Below are 14,160 nucleotides of genomic sequence, written 5' to 3'. Positions count from 1 at the left end.
TGCAGGTTCCTTCCCTTTGACATTCAAGAAAATCGATTGTGTATGTTTTGCTTGTTGGGCTGTTCTTTTCATGAGTTGCTGTTTATGGTTTGTGTTTTCATTGGTGGGGGTGGTCATGAACTATAATGAAAGTCAAATTTGCAGTTTGTTTGTGCTAAAATGTGGACTTCCTAATTTTGAATTGATTGTGTGTGTGTGATTTGTGAGGCATTCTTATCTTCATTTGTAAGAATTAATACAGACAAGGGAGTTTGAATGCATTTTTATAGTCACTAGACATAATGTTTACTTTAGTGAATGTCTGGAATAATTTGAGCTAGGAAGTATTCAGAGAGATGCATATTTTGACGATGCACGTGTTCTAGCTGTTAGTGCAAGACTTTGTGCAGTAGTACAGTAATGCAGAGTGAATGTATTTATTTTCTTTAAGCATTTATTTAGTTGAATGGTATTAAATGTTTGCATCAATAATTCTTTTCTTTGGAGTTGGAGTGCGACTGGCAGCCAGAAAGGAGACCGATAACATTTAACTTAAAGAACTTGCATTTACTTGCTAGTAGTTCAGACTTTTAAAGATTTCTTGTTTATTTTTCTTTGCCAAGTGTCGTCAAGGGTCGTATACCACAGGTGGGGGAGAAAGTTTTGGTGAAAGCAGTCTACACACCTAACCAATCGGTGAAGTGGAATGCGGTGAAAGTCCAGACATTAAGTAATCAGGTACAGACGAAAATTAAAGTAACGGATTACATCGGCTGCATGCCCGTTCACCAGATCTGATTCTTTTAATGCTCATAGTATTGTCCAGAGACGACTGTCTGAAGGGAAGGTTTTTGACCATGAGCCACAAGTAGCTTGAAGTTCTGGGATCTACATGGACCATGTTAGAACCTGTTAGTGGCTCTCTGTCATGGCAATATAGGTGAGCCAAACAGCACACTGATAGCCGCCCCCTCCCCCCGAAATTCTTGTTAGGGATAGGGTTCCTTGCCTGTTGAAGTAGGTACTCAACCATTTGCTCATTTAATTGAAGCCTGATGGAACTGGTTGTAGTGTGAAACATAAATGTTGGGCACTGCAGCAGCATGTGAAAGCCTCCATTTGTGTATGTCAGGTGCTTTACATCACCCACAAGAGACAGTGTGTGACTAAATACTGGCAAAAAGTGGGAGAGGACTAACTTTGAGATTTTAACTGTCAGGCAAATTCTTACTGCACTGTGATGAACAGTGTGCTGTGTACAAGTAAAACATAAATTTTTGTGAAAGGGTTAACAGAAGCATCAGGAAGCCACATGCAAAAATAAAATAGATTTTTTGTTTTAGAGATGGTTACCGAACATCAGGAAGCTTTATTGACATAAATTAGTTGTAGCAGAATTTCTACTGTTCACTGCTGACAGGTGTGATGTGTCTCCTTTAGGTTTTAATGGTTTTCAGCAGGGTCACTTTTTTCTTGCTTCTACATCCAGAGCTTGAATAGTCCATATCTGGCATTGCGTGTTCACTTATTTCAGCTGACTTTTGTCATTGTCTGTTTTGCTGTGTAAGTTATGATTGGTGTGGTTTTATTGCAGTGATTATTTTCTTATCTTTTTGGTGCTTTTATTCATTATGATGCATTTTCATATGTAGGCAGGGAGCAGTTGATTGAGAGAGTTGCATTTCCAACAGTAGCTGTGGTGACAAGTTCTGGAATGGATCTTGGCCACTAAAGGCCTCTCATTTGGTAGATTATTTTGAACTTTAAAAGGTGACTCCTCATTGGAAAAAGTGTTTTGCAGCTGCACTAGTGCATAGCATAGGCTGGATGCAGCTGCTTGCATTGCATGGTGTGTTTGTGGAAGGTAGAGTGCTGTGCCTGGGTTATATGGGAGGGGGACAGAATGGAGAAATGAACAGCAGGTCTGTATACCTTTTTTAGAGTTAAGAGTTTATGTACTGAATTCCTGCAGTCATCCAAAACCATGTCATTAACTCCCTAACCACATACACAGCAGCACCTTATACTGTTGGTTGTAAGACTACATTACAGTTAGGGTGTAAAGTATCTGCTCCTGGTGGTATTTGGTGCAAAGAAGGCACTGAAGTTTTGTCGTTGTAGAAGGTATTTGAGGATGGCGAGCGCTTCTGCGTTAGTGATTCTAGTAAGTGACTGCAGCTTATGCTTTAGGGCTTGTGTCTGCCACTGTTACTGTAGGCGTTTAGTACAGCAAGTTGAGGATTGCCTGACCATATTGCTCTTTTGCCAATTTATTGCTATAATTGTGGATAGGTTTAATTTGCCTTCATGGTTAAGGACAATATTGCTGTTTGGATTGGTGTGGTAATGTTGAATTGCCCCCCCCCCCCCCACACACACACACACACACACACCATTTCAGATTGTTAAAACGCCTTTTGCCTAGAGTAGTCCATGAGAGTCAGTCGTTTGTACCATCCTTTCCCTCATTCCCCACTTGAGGCACCTCTTCCTTTTTATTTTCTGATAGTCAGATGCACCTGTGCTGTATTGTATTCATTCCCTTACCACATAGGAGTGTGAGGGCAGTAGGTTTCCCATCACTTGCTGATCACTGAAGCTTGAGCCTCTGATTTCATTGGTTTAATATAGCCAGATGGATGGCATCTTATTTGGCTGCAGTTTCTGCCCCATTGTAGGATGTTAAGGGACCTGTTAGGAGTAGATAGCAGAGGCTTCCTTTCCTGCTTAACACGTTTTATGACTTGTTTGCTTGTCATTTACCCGATTTGAGACATTTTGCTTGCCTTTTTTCAGGATTGTTTTTAATTTCAGAGAAGGTCTGATATTCTTCATAGTTCATGAATTGTACTTAATATAGGTGTTTGAGTAGGTTCACTGTAGCAGCAGCGACTCTTGGGAGCATGAAGGCCGACCTGAGTACTTGATCTTTCATCTTCCCCTTCTAGCTGGCAGTCCTCCATCTTATTCTCATGTCAAGACATTTGTGGTGTAATAGGTACATGGCTGGCACCATCTTCAGATCTTTCTTACTCCAGAGTCAAAGCCACAGTTACCTGGATGCCAAAGTATGGCTTACCCAAGGATGACCCTTCCCAATGTCAAAAGGGCTGGACAAGGGACAGCAGTAGAAAGGGAGGGGAACTGAAATGGATACCTACCCCAACACCATGGGTTACAAGCAATAGAGAGATGTCTGAGGAAGGGGGGACTTGTCAGAGCACATTCACTGTTACAGTACATCTGCAATTACAGGAAGTTCTTAACACAGCTGTACTGTGTTCTTTGTTATTCACTGTTGCAGTACTGACTTTTGGGGTGACTTCCAGAGCTAAGCAAGAGAAGGTGACTGGCCTGGAAAGGGAAGAATGTGTACAAGACCATGGAAGACGACTGAAGCAAAACCTGCAATGGCCTGGACGTGCCACAATTTTGTAGAGTTTGGCAAATGTGTGGACAGAAGTCCAGGTAGCTACCTCCAAAATGACCTGGTTAGTGACCTCTCTGAAGAAGTCTGTGGTGGTAATAGTAGTGCTTGTAAGGATGAGCTCTTGTCGTCTTGGGAATTTTTTTCCATGGTGGAGATCACAAAAGGTAATGCAGTTGTTATTCCAGTTTGAGATGGTTTGTTGAGTGGTTTGCTCTTTGCAAAGGCTACAAAAAGAATTTGAGTTACCTGAGCACATCCAGAGTGTGTAAAATTCTCTCCCCCTTGTTCTGTGTGTGTATGGGGGGGGAAAACTGGTTGATGTATTGCTTTAGTGTAGGGGATAGTTCAGTCATGAGAGCCTGAAGTTCAGAGATGTCTGACTGTCACTCACTGCTACCAAGAAGGCCATCTTCCAGGATAGCAGTTTGGTGGAAGCAAAAGCAAATGTTGGAAAGGGTGGAAGCAGAGTTAACTTTTCTAATACAAAAACAAAGTACCGAGATGGTACGTTTTCCTTTTTGTGAGCTTAAAATGAAGAACTTGCAGGAACTGTTTTTCAGTGGCCAGTTGTAAGAACAGAGGATGTTGTAATGTTAGACAAGCAGATACAGCTGAGATGTGTAACTTGATAGTCATAAGGCAGACTTGCTTTAAGTAGGTCTGACAGGAGGTGGGATCAGGAGTAGATGTCCTTCCTTAGATCACTGTTGCAGCATTCCAAACCTTTGGATTATCTTGTCTAATAACTGTGATATCCGACTCTGGTACCAAAGCCAAAACCGTTCATAGAGTCATACATCTGATTATGATGTAATTCCATGGGTGTAAGAGTATGTAGGCGGATGGAGGAGTGTAAATTCTCAGGCTATCTTGTTGCCAGTCTGAACACAGGTCTCACATGGCCATTGGTGCTGTTGGCCTTCACTGGTTCAGATAAAGTGCACTGTTGGGGAACCTTCCTTTCTTTTTCCCAGTTGTTGCTTTTTGTTTGTTGCTGTGTTAGAGGTTGATTGCGTTAGCAGATTCTGTACAGGAATCTCCACTCCCAGTGCCTTTTCTGTCTAGGGACAGAGCATGGTTATAAAAATTGTGCAGTTTGTCATCCCAAAGACCTGAAGAATTCAACTTTTCTTCACTCCACGCATATTTGGAAACATAGCATTTAAAGCACATTGCCCAAGTTAAGATGGCAAAACCCTCTACTCCTGACTTCCCACCATTTCATAAGCAGAAAGTTAAGATGCCTAGGCCTGAAAGCACTGCTGTCTAGTCAGATTCTGCTGTACCTGTTGAGGCTTTTGAACCCACGGTGTGCCCAACAACTCAGACTCCCACTACCTCTCTGGAGGGCCGGTATGGCATCTGAGGTTCGTACATCCAAAGTGACTCTAGTTACCATTGATAGTGAGAAGGGAGAACTCTATTATTTCAGAGGGATCAAAGGGCGTATTGTAGTCTCTCATTAGTGAGGAAGTCCCAAGATCTATCATCTATGTGCATCTACGGTGGAAGGGGTTGGAGCCTCCCCAGTTAGTAAACGTGGACATTGCAAGAAAGGAGGAAAAACAAAAACAGGAAAAGCAAAAATACACCCCTCCAGTATCCATGAAATACAGTGGACGGACTTCTCTTGGGGCCTATTTAAAGTCATCTTGGAGCTCCGGACACCCTCCTTCACAAGGCCTATCCCGATGTCAGCTTCTCCTACCACTGCTCAAAAGAGGCCTTTAGAAACTTCAGATGAGGAAGAGGATTACTCAGATTCTGATGAACACTGCTTGGCATATTCAACACATATCCATTCTCCAAGTCAAGTGGGCTCAGATGATGAAAGTGCCATTCCCCAGTAGATGAGGCTTCATTTGGGGAACCTGTTGTCAGTATAATGAAAGACTTTGAATGAAAATCCAAAGAAATCTATAATATTCAGCAAAGGTACTATAACCTTCTTTGGGTGGGCAACCTCCCTCCTGCTCCTGTACTACCTCCACTGCCAGCCTCCAGCCCCTAAATGGCCTGATAGATTTTACAAGGTCCCTGAGGAATTAAAATTCCTATAAAAAAATCTGTGGCAGACCCATCCATCTTTTCCTTGTCTACTGACAAACCCTCCAAGTTGCTGCCTTATGCAAATGCTCTCCGTTCTGATAAGAATAGCATGGGTAGTGGGCAGGTTGGGTAAAAAACTTTAAACCTCTTCTATTCTGGCCTTACAAGCTCTTAACTACTAAACCAAGATGGCCGAATAAGTTAGTTAAGATAAATAATGAGTATCCTCTATCTAAAACTGAGGAATTAAGTAATGATCAACAGGCCTCATCTGTGGTATCTCTGGTTTCCCACATGGCCAGGCGCAGTGTTAAATATAGCTGTGATGCAGTTGAAGCTTCTTCCAGGATGCTGCAGCGGGCTCTGTAATCAGGATGCTTCCATGATTACATTCTCAGCCTCTCCCAGAAGGTATTAAAGCAAAACTTAGATTCTCCTTTAAACAGGGATTTGTTGTTTGGTCCATAAGCTGCTAGTCTTTACAGGCAGCTTCAGGAACAGGGCAGACATATGCAGAACTGCAGACGGATCTTTGTTACTTCATTTCCCAGATACCAAAGGAATTATCCCTCCAACCCCACTTCTTTTGCTTGAATGGCATCTATGCCTTCCCATAAGGACAAAAAATTACCTAGGAAGAGATTTCAGGAAAGTACTGAACAGGACTTTAGATCTGGGAGGCTTCCCTACCCAGACAAGTCTGCAAGACTTCCCTGTGCTGCCTTCCCCACCCCTCAGTCTTGCCCTGCCCCTCTCCAGAAGACACTCATCTTTTAAAAAAAAATGATTATTCATCACAACAGATGTACAAGATCTCTCCATCATTCAGCATGGGTGCAGAATGACTTTGAAAGAGCTCCTCCATTCGTGGGCATTCCTCAGTCTCCTCACAACTAGATTTAGCTGCTATATCCCAACATCCAAACTCTTAATTCATCAGGGTAGGAAAGGGGTTCTATTCCGTAGTATTCCTTGCACCAAGAAACTCATGTAGGCTTCCCTACCACTAAGAAAGGGAGGAGACTGGCGACCAGTTCTGGATCTGTCCATTCTCAGCACTTCTAAATAGGTCTTCTCCTTCAAAATGTTATCGCTACAGACTCTATTACCTCTCATCCTACCTCAGGCCTTCTTAGTGTCCCTAAAGGATGCCTGTCTTAACATTTCTATCCATCCTGCTTGGAGGAAGTTTTTGAGTTTTTTTGCTGGCTCATCACATTTTTAGATGGTTCTTCATGTTTCACTGTTGCAGTCTTCACATTTGGGTTATCTGCCTGCAGGTAGCCCTCAGTTGGCCCGAATACCAGATTCTTAGTATTTCTGCATCAGATGCTGTTGCTTCTTCCATGATGTCAGGTCGTCAGGGGTGTAAAACAGGCAGCTGATGTCATTATGTCAGTCTTTCTTGCCGAGGAGGAGCCTGAAGCAGAAGCAGTTTGCAAGTGCCGGTCAGCCACTACCTGAAATTTTCGTTTTCGAGTTTATAATCCAGAAGTCTTCTAAAGCTAAGTACCCCATTGGGGATCCTTTTTTCTTGCTCTAACTGATATCTGAAACAGTTAACAAATGTCTTGCCTGTGGGAAAGCAAATACCTCTCAAAGATTTTCATTCTTGCTGCTTCACCTGTTTAGGCCCAGACAACGACATCCCTTGCTGTTGGTTTTGTGCCTTGTTTAACGGCCAAACCATTCGTTGTCGGGCTATTTTTGTTGCTAAATTCTTTTGCTCTCGTTCTCCGTATTCTGAAATGGCTTCGATAAGACATCCAACTACTGATCTTCCGAAAAAAATGTAAAGATAAAAACAGGGACAGACCGCATAGGTCCAAAACTGCCGCCGACATTTCCGTTAAGCTAGTCGCCAGTCCGCTGGTACTCAGTGAGGAGCCTTTGCAACCCCCGATACCTGTTTCTACAGATTCGCAGGCCTCTGCTGAGACCCATTCGGAGGCAAGTATGCTGCGAGATGCTTCTTCGACTATGGAACCTGCAGATGTCTGTACCTTGGATGGGTCCAGAGCCGCTGTGCAGGCACTGGCTTCTGAGGGTGTATTCCGAACTTCTGATGTTCGTATTAAACAGATTACTTCATTTCTGACTAAAACTACTGAGTTTCTCAGGCCCAGAGTTCACACTACGCTTAGAAAACAGACTACCAAAACACATGTGCACGCTCCCATGCCACAGAAACAAATGCTTAGAATGGCTGAAGACCTTATAACTTTAATTAGGGGAAGCCAGCATTCCCCCTGTAAAAGGCAAATAATTGATTTTTCATCTGATTCTATGGACCATGAGTCCGATGACTGTGATCCCTCTGATTTCCAGGACATACCCTTATCTACCTATGAGGATTCAGATGCAGAGGATTCCATTCCCTCTGCCCTCCCCTCCAGAGGACTTTTCTTTTGGTGAAACCTTGCATACCTTAAGAGAGCATTTCCGCTGGGAATGCCAGGACTACCCACAGTCCAAAAAGAGACTCAGAGAATTTTTAAAATTCCCTCAGCACAGCCTCTAGCTATACCCCCAGTCCTGGATATTGTAGATGATGTCTTCATGGAATCCAGTCTTACTCCTGATACTTTACCACCAGCTCCTAGAAAGCCTGACTGGTACTACAGAGTACCTGACTCTCTCAAATTTCTCTCTAAGAATCCCAGTGCTGATCCAGAGACCATTTCCCAGGGACCTAAAGGTATTAAGGCTACTACAGCCAAAAACCCTACCTCCTCGGACAGGGATTCTAGAGCTTTAGACAGATGAGGTATGAGGGTATATACCACTGCAACTCTTGCCATTAGAGCTTTAAATTGCCAGTTTCACATGTTGAAGTACCAGCAGCATATTATGGAACTAATTAAAAAAAATGTTGTTGCTTCCAGACTGTACAGAAAATAAAGATTTACAAGACTTAATGCATTCTGCAAGCAAAGTTAGTAAACATACTTTGCAGTGTGGTTTTGATGCCTTAGAAGCTTCTTGCAGGGCTGCTGTCACAGGGTCTGTACTGAGAAGACATGCTTGGCTAAAGGAACAAATCCTGCCAGACCATGTCAAAGCAAAATTACTAGATGCTCCATAAAACCAGGAATGTACGTTGGGCACAAAGCAGAAGTTGTTCTTAAAAAGATGAAGGAAAAAGCTAAATCTATGCGAACTGTTAAAGATTTCCTTACAGATACAGCCACCTAGACTCAGTAGGCATTGGCCTTCTAAAACTGGTCCTTTCCAGTCCCTCCAAGGCCTTCTCAGTCCAAACCCAGGGGCAACAGACCACCAAGACTACAGTCTCAGGGTATGCAGAGATCTAAACAATGGAGTGCTCCCACTTCAAAAACAGGGAGTGGTAAGCCACCCCCTTATGGAAAAAGTTTACAATGACGTGTCTGTCATCCTTCCCAGCTATGCCCAAGTACTTGCACCGCTTGGAGGAAAACTCACTCTGCATGAAAAAAACTGGATGTCCATTTCCCAGGACTGATGGGTCCTAAACATTGTATCCCAGGGATACAGATTCTACTTCCACTCACTGCCAACCCCACGCGGGATGCCAGACCTTCCTCCAAACCATAGGGCAGAGGCTCAAAAGCAAGTACTTTCTCTTCTCAGTGTCAGGGCTATTCAACCTGTTCCAGTAGAGCAAAGGGGACAGGGTTTCTACTCCAGAGAGCTCTTGGCGCCCTGTCCTGGATCTGTCCATTCTCAACACCTTCCTGGTGGTCCCAAAGTTCAAAAGGCTTACACTACAACAGCTTCTTCCCGTGCTAGCCAAGGACTTCTGGCTAGTAACCCTAGGCTTAAAAGACGCTTATCTGCACATCCCCATAAGGGAATCTTGCAGGAAATATCTATGTTTCAGGGCAGGATCTGTGCACTATCAGTTCTCTGCACTTCCCTTTGGCTTATCTACTGCGTCCAGGGTATTCACAAAGTGTCTGGCTCCAGCCATTGCATACTGCAGGCGCAAAAATATTCAAATTTACCCATACTTGGACGATTGCCTGATTCAGGCGGACATTCCGGAATTGCTACTTCAGCACCTGGCATTTGTAAAGAGACTTCTAACTTCTCTGGGGTACACCACCGAAAAGAAATCACATCTGGTGCCCAGCCAAAAGATTGTATTCCTGGGATCAAGCTTGAACACAACTTCCCAGATGGAATTCCTCACTCCAGAAAAGCTGTTTTATTTGACAAACTACTCCAAACTAATGGCCACCAAAACCCAGCTATCTATAAGACAAATACTGCAAGCCCTAATGTTCATTGCCTCATGTATTCTACTAATTCCATATGCAAGACTGCATATGAGGAAACTTCAGTGGAACTTAAAAAGTCCCTGGTGTCAACATTCGCAGGATCTGGAAACACTGATTCAAATCATTCCTTGTCTAAGGGCAGAGTTCCTTTGGTGGGCAGAGGCTTGTAACCACAACAAGGGACTTCCTTTCACTCAACCCCTCGCCGCCCAAACCCTGACAACAGACTCATCAGACTATGCATGTAGGGCTCACATGGCAGGTAAATGCATTCAAGGCATATGGAGCCCAGGACAAATGCACCTTGCATATCAATCAAAAAGAAATGTTAGCTGTACAGAATGCTCTGACAACCATCAAATGCTTTATCCTTCCAGGACAACTCTTTGTAAAGACCGACAACACCACAGATGTTCATCGTGTTACCCTGCTGCAGTCATCACACTTGGGTTATCCTGCCATCAGGCGGTCCCACAGTCGGCCCGAATTCCAAAGTCTTAGTCTGGCGTCGGTTGCTGTCGCTTCTTCCCTGACGTCAGTGCGCCAGGGGTATACAAGAGGCATCCGACGCCATTTTCTTCAGTCTTTCTTGCCGCGCAGTGCCCGAAGCAGAAGCAGTTCGCAAGTGCCGGTCGGCCGACGCCTGAGATTTTCGATTTGAATTTCAGTCCGAAGTCTTCAATAAAGCTAAGTACCCCGTTTGGGAACATTTTCTTGCCTCAGTCCGATGTCAGAAAAAGTTAACAATTGCATTTCTTGTGGGAAGCAAATACCTCATAAGGACTTCCATTCCTATTGTATTCCTTGCCTAGGCCCAGACCACGACGTCACAGGTTGTTGGTTTTGTGCTAGGTTTAATAAACGAACTATCAAACGCCGTTTTGACTAAGCACGGCATTACTTTGGTAGGAAATTTAATTATATCGTGCCGTCGGAGCAGCCGACGACCACCATACATAAAAAACGCAAGGATAAGGACAGGCAGCCTAGGAACAAGCCAGACTCCGAGGCCTCAGCTAGGCCTGTCTGGTTTTCAGTGAGGCGCCTACGCAGCCCCTGACGATCGCAGAACTGGAACCCCAGACAGCTGCGGATTCCCAAGCGGAGCCTACTAGGCCGACACAGCCATCTTCCGACACCGGAGCAGAAGTAGACCCCGGTGCAGTGGAAACACCTTCGGTTGCAGAAGGTGTCTTCAGACAGACTACACTCACCATTAAATCTTATGCTAAGCTTAAAACTCCTTTAAAACCTAAGAAAACTGTACATCAGTCTACAGTTCAAGGCCCCATGCCTAAGAAACAGATGCTTAAGATGGTTGAAGATTTGATTAACCTAATCAGGGGTTCCCATCCCCCTCCTATTAAAAGACCAAGACAAGAGGAGGATTATGCTTCCTCTAATCAGGTTTCACTCTCCTCAGATTCTTCTGAGGAACAGGATTACACTTTTCCACCTTATGAAGACTCTGATGCTGAAGACTCTATTCCCTCAGCATCTCCCCATGAAGACTACTCCTTTGGGGAAACTTTACATACCATGAGGGAACATTTCCACTGGGAAGGCCAGGACTACTCTGATTCTAAGAAAAGGCTCCGAGAGTTCCTTTTACTACCCCAGCACAGACCTCTTGCTATCCCTCCTGTTTTAGATATTGTGGATTATGTTTACTTGTCTAGATTAAATCCAGACTCTCTACCTCCTGCTCCAGCCAAACCAGACAGATACTACAGAGTACCGGAATCACACAAATTCCTTTATAAAAGCCTTGTAGCTGACCCAGAAACAATTTTCCAGGGTCCTAAGGGAGCTAAAGCTTCTATGGCTAAAAACCCTGTGCTCTCTGAAAGGGATTCCAGAGCCCTTGATAGATGGGGAAAGAAAATATACACCTCAGCAATGGCTATGAGAGCATTAAATTGTCAGTTTCACATGTTGAAATATCAGCAATTTCTAATGTCTCAGTTAAAACAAAAAAATGAGCACACATTCTGAACAGTCTGAATTCAAGGAAATGCAGGATCTGTTGCATGCAGCTGAACAGGTGGCAAACATACTTTACAATGCAGATTTGATTCATTGGAAGCTTCTTGTAGAGCAGCTGCTACTGACTCTGTCATACATAGACATGCTTGGTTAAAATAACAAACCCTTCCTGATCATGTTAAAGCAAAATTATTGGATGCGCCTTTACAGCAGGATGTATTATTTGGTGTCAAAGCAGAAGAGGTTTTAAAGAAAATGGAGGGTAAGGCAAAGTCTATGCAAATGGTCAAGGATTTTTTGCAGGTACAACCCCCTCGTTTCAGCAGAAATTGGCCAACAAAAAACTGGTCCTTTCCAGCTTCTGACAGATCACAGAGTGGCAAATACAGATGCCCAAGGGGCAGAGGTCAGTCACAAGGCCCTTACAAACCTTTCCAATGGGGTTCTGCTACCCAGAGAGGAGGAGAAGACAGGCCCCAAGCTAGCAGAAGACAAACACAATGACTCAATCCTCAAACTACCAAGCAAATCTCTCCTGGCAGCTCCCTTGGGAGGAAAATTAGCATTTTTTGCAGACAACTGGCACATCATCACAAAAGACAAATGGGTTCTAAACATAGTCTCTCAAGGATACAGATTCCACTTTCATACCTTACCAAGGATAAAAGGAATGCCAAACCTGCCACCAAATCAATGGGCAGAGGCAGAAAAACAAATTACAGCTCTCATGGACATGAGAGCCATTCAACAGGTACCTACACAGGAGCAAGGACAAGGATTTTATTCAAGACTCTTCCTAGTCCCAAGAAAGGACAAAGCATGGAGACACATTCTAGATATTTCAATTCTGAACACCTATCTGCAAGTACCAAAATTCAAGATGCTAACACTACAGCAGCTTCTTCCCATGCTGGGCAAGAGTGCTTGGCTAGTAACTTTGGACCTCAAGGAGGCATACCTGCATGTCCCTATCAGACAAAATTGCAGAAGATACCTCCGCTTCATTGCAGGTTCAGCGCATTAGCAATTCTCTGCACTGCCCTTTGGCTTATCTATTGCGCCAAGGGACTTCACAAAATGCCTGGCACCAGTAATTGCATACTGCAGACAAAGAGGAATTCAAATATACCCATACCTGGACGACTGCCTTATTCAAGCAGAAAGCAAGGACATTCTTTTAAAGCATCTGGCGTTTGTCAAAACACCTTCTAAGTTGCCTAGGATACACAGTAAATGAAAATAAATCAAAACTAGTGCCCTCACAAAACATAATATTCCTGGGTGCCAGGTTGAATACAACGGCCCAGCTGGCTTATCTCACCCCAGACAAGCAACAACAGCTGACTCAATATTTCAGAATAATGGCAACAAAGACCCAACTCCCTGCAAGAAAAATTCTGCAGGCCTTGGTATTCATGGCATCTTGCATACTTACTACTACCATTTGCAAAACTGCATATGAGGAAATTACAGTGGTACCTGAATAGTGTATGGACTCAGCACAGCCACAGCTTGGAAACAATGATACCACTCATTCCCTGCCTTCAACAGGAGTTTCTATGGTGGGCACTGGCATGTCACCTCAACAAGGGTCAGCCTTTCACCTTACCCACAGCCAGGCAAACTAGGACAACAGATGCATCGGACTATGCCTGGGGAGCACACATGGCAGGGCAGTGCATTCAGGGCAAATGGACTACAGATCAGAGGCATCTGCATATCAATCAAAAAGAAATGCTAGCAGTACAGAATGCCCTAACAGCTTTCAAGGACCTTTTACACCCAGGACAACTAATAATAAAGACGGGCAATACCACAGTAATGTGGTACATAAACAAGCAAGGGGGCACACATTCCTAGCCTTTATGCAGGCAAGCAATGACCTTGTGGAACACTGCACTATCTTAACAGCTTCAATTACAAGCACAATTCCTGCCAGGAAAGAAAAACACATTGGCAGACTACCTAAGCAGAAACATCATGGATCCACACGAATGGAAACTAGATCCACAAGTATTTGCAATGGTGGCTCAAAAATGGGAACGTCCAGACATGGATCTGTTTGCAAGCCCCCACAACTACCAACTTCAAAAATTTTGCACAAGGACATTCCATCCACTAGCTTGGAAAGTGGACGCCCTCTCATTCAGTTGGAAAACATTAACAGTGTATGCCTTCCCTCCACTGCCTCTTCTAGCAAAGGTACTGCTGAAAGTCAGATTACAGAGGCCACAAATGATACTTGTTGCACCAGACTGGCCACGCCAGCATTGGTATCCAATTTTAAGGAACACGGCCCATGGCCCACCATGGATTTTGCCACAAATTCCTCACCTGCTCACCCAGCGAGACAATCAGATTCTACACAGCCAGCTCAAGACTTTAAACCTGGCTGCATGGCAAATTACCTAAACAACCAGCCAACACCTTTATCCAAAGCTGTTATGGATGTCA

At 43.9% G+C, this 14,160-nt stretch overlaps 1 protein-coding gene across 2 annotated transcripts in view; it reads left to right on the top strand.

Annotated features, from left to right (window-relative positions):
- CCAR2 (cell cycle and apoptosis regulator 2) overlaps positions 1 to 14,160 on the top strand; it is a 2,452,621-nt gene that overhangs the window by 416,030 nt on the left and 2,022,431 nt on the right. The window contains exon 5 of one of the 2 annotated variants that reach the window (XM_044082934.1): positions 603 to 717. The exons of the other annotated variant lie outside the window; for it this stretch is intronic. Within the exon in view, the coding sequence (XP_043938869.1) occupies positions 603 to 717 (115 nt within the window). The remainder of the gene's footprint in view (positions 1 to 602; positions 718 to 14,160) is intronic. 2 annotated transcript variants of the gene reach the window in all.

This window comes from Protopterus annectens, chromosome 9.part0 (assembly GCF_019279795.1).
Source record: "Protopterus annectens isolate FY-2018-M chromosome 9.part0, PAN1.0, whole genome shotgun sequence".
Lineage (NCBI taxonomy): Eukaryota > Metazoa > Chordata > Ceratodontiformes > Protopteridae > Protopterus > Protopterus annectens.
This window is presented reverse-complemented; position numbering and strand designations above follow the sequence as displayed.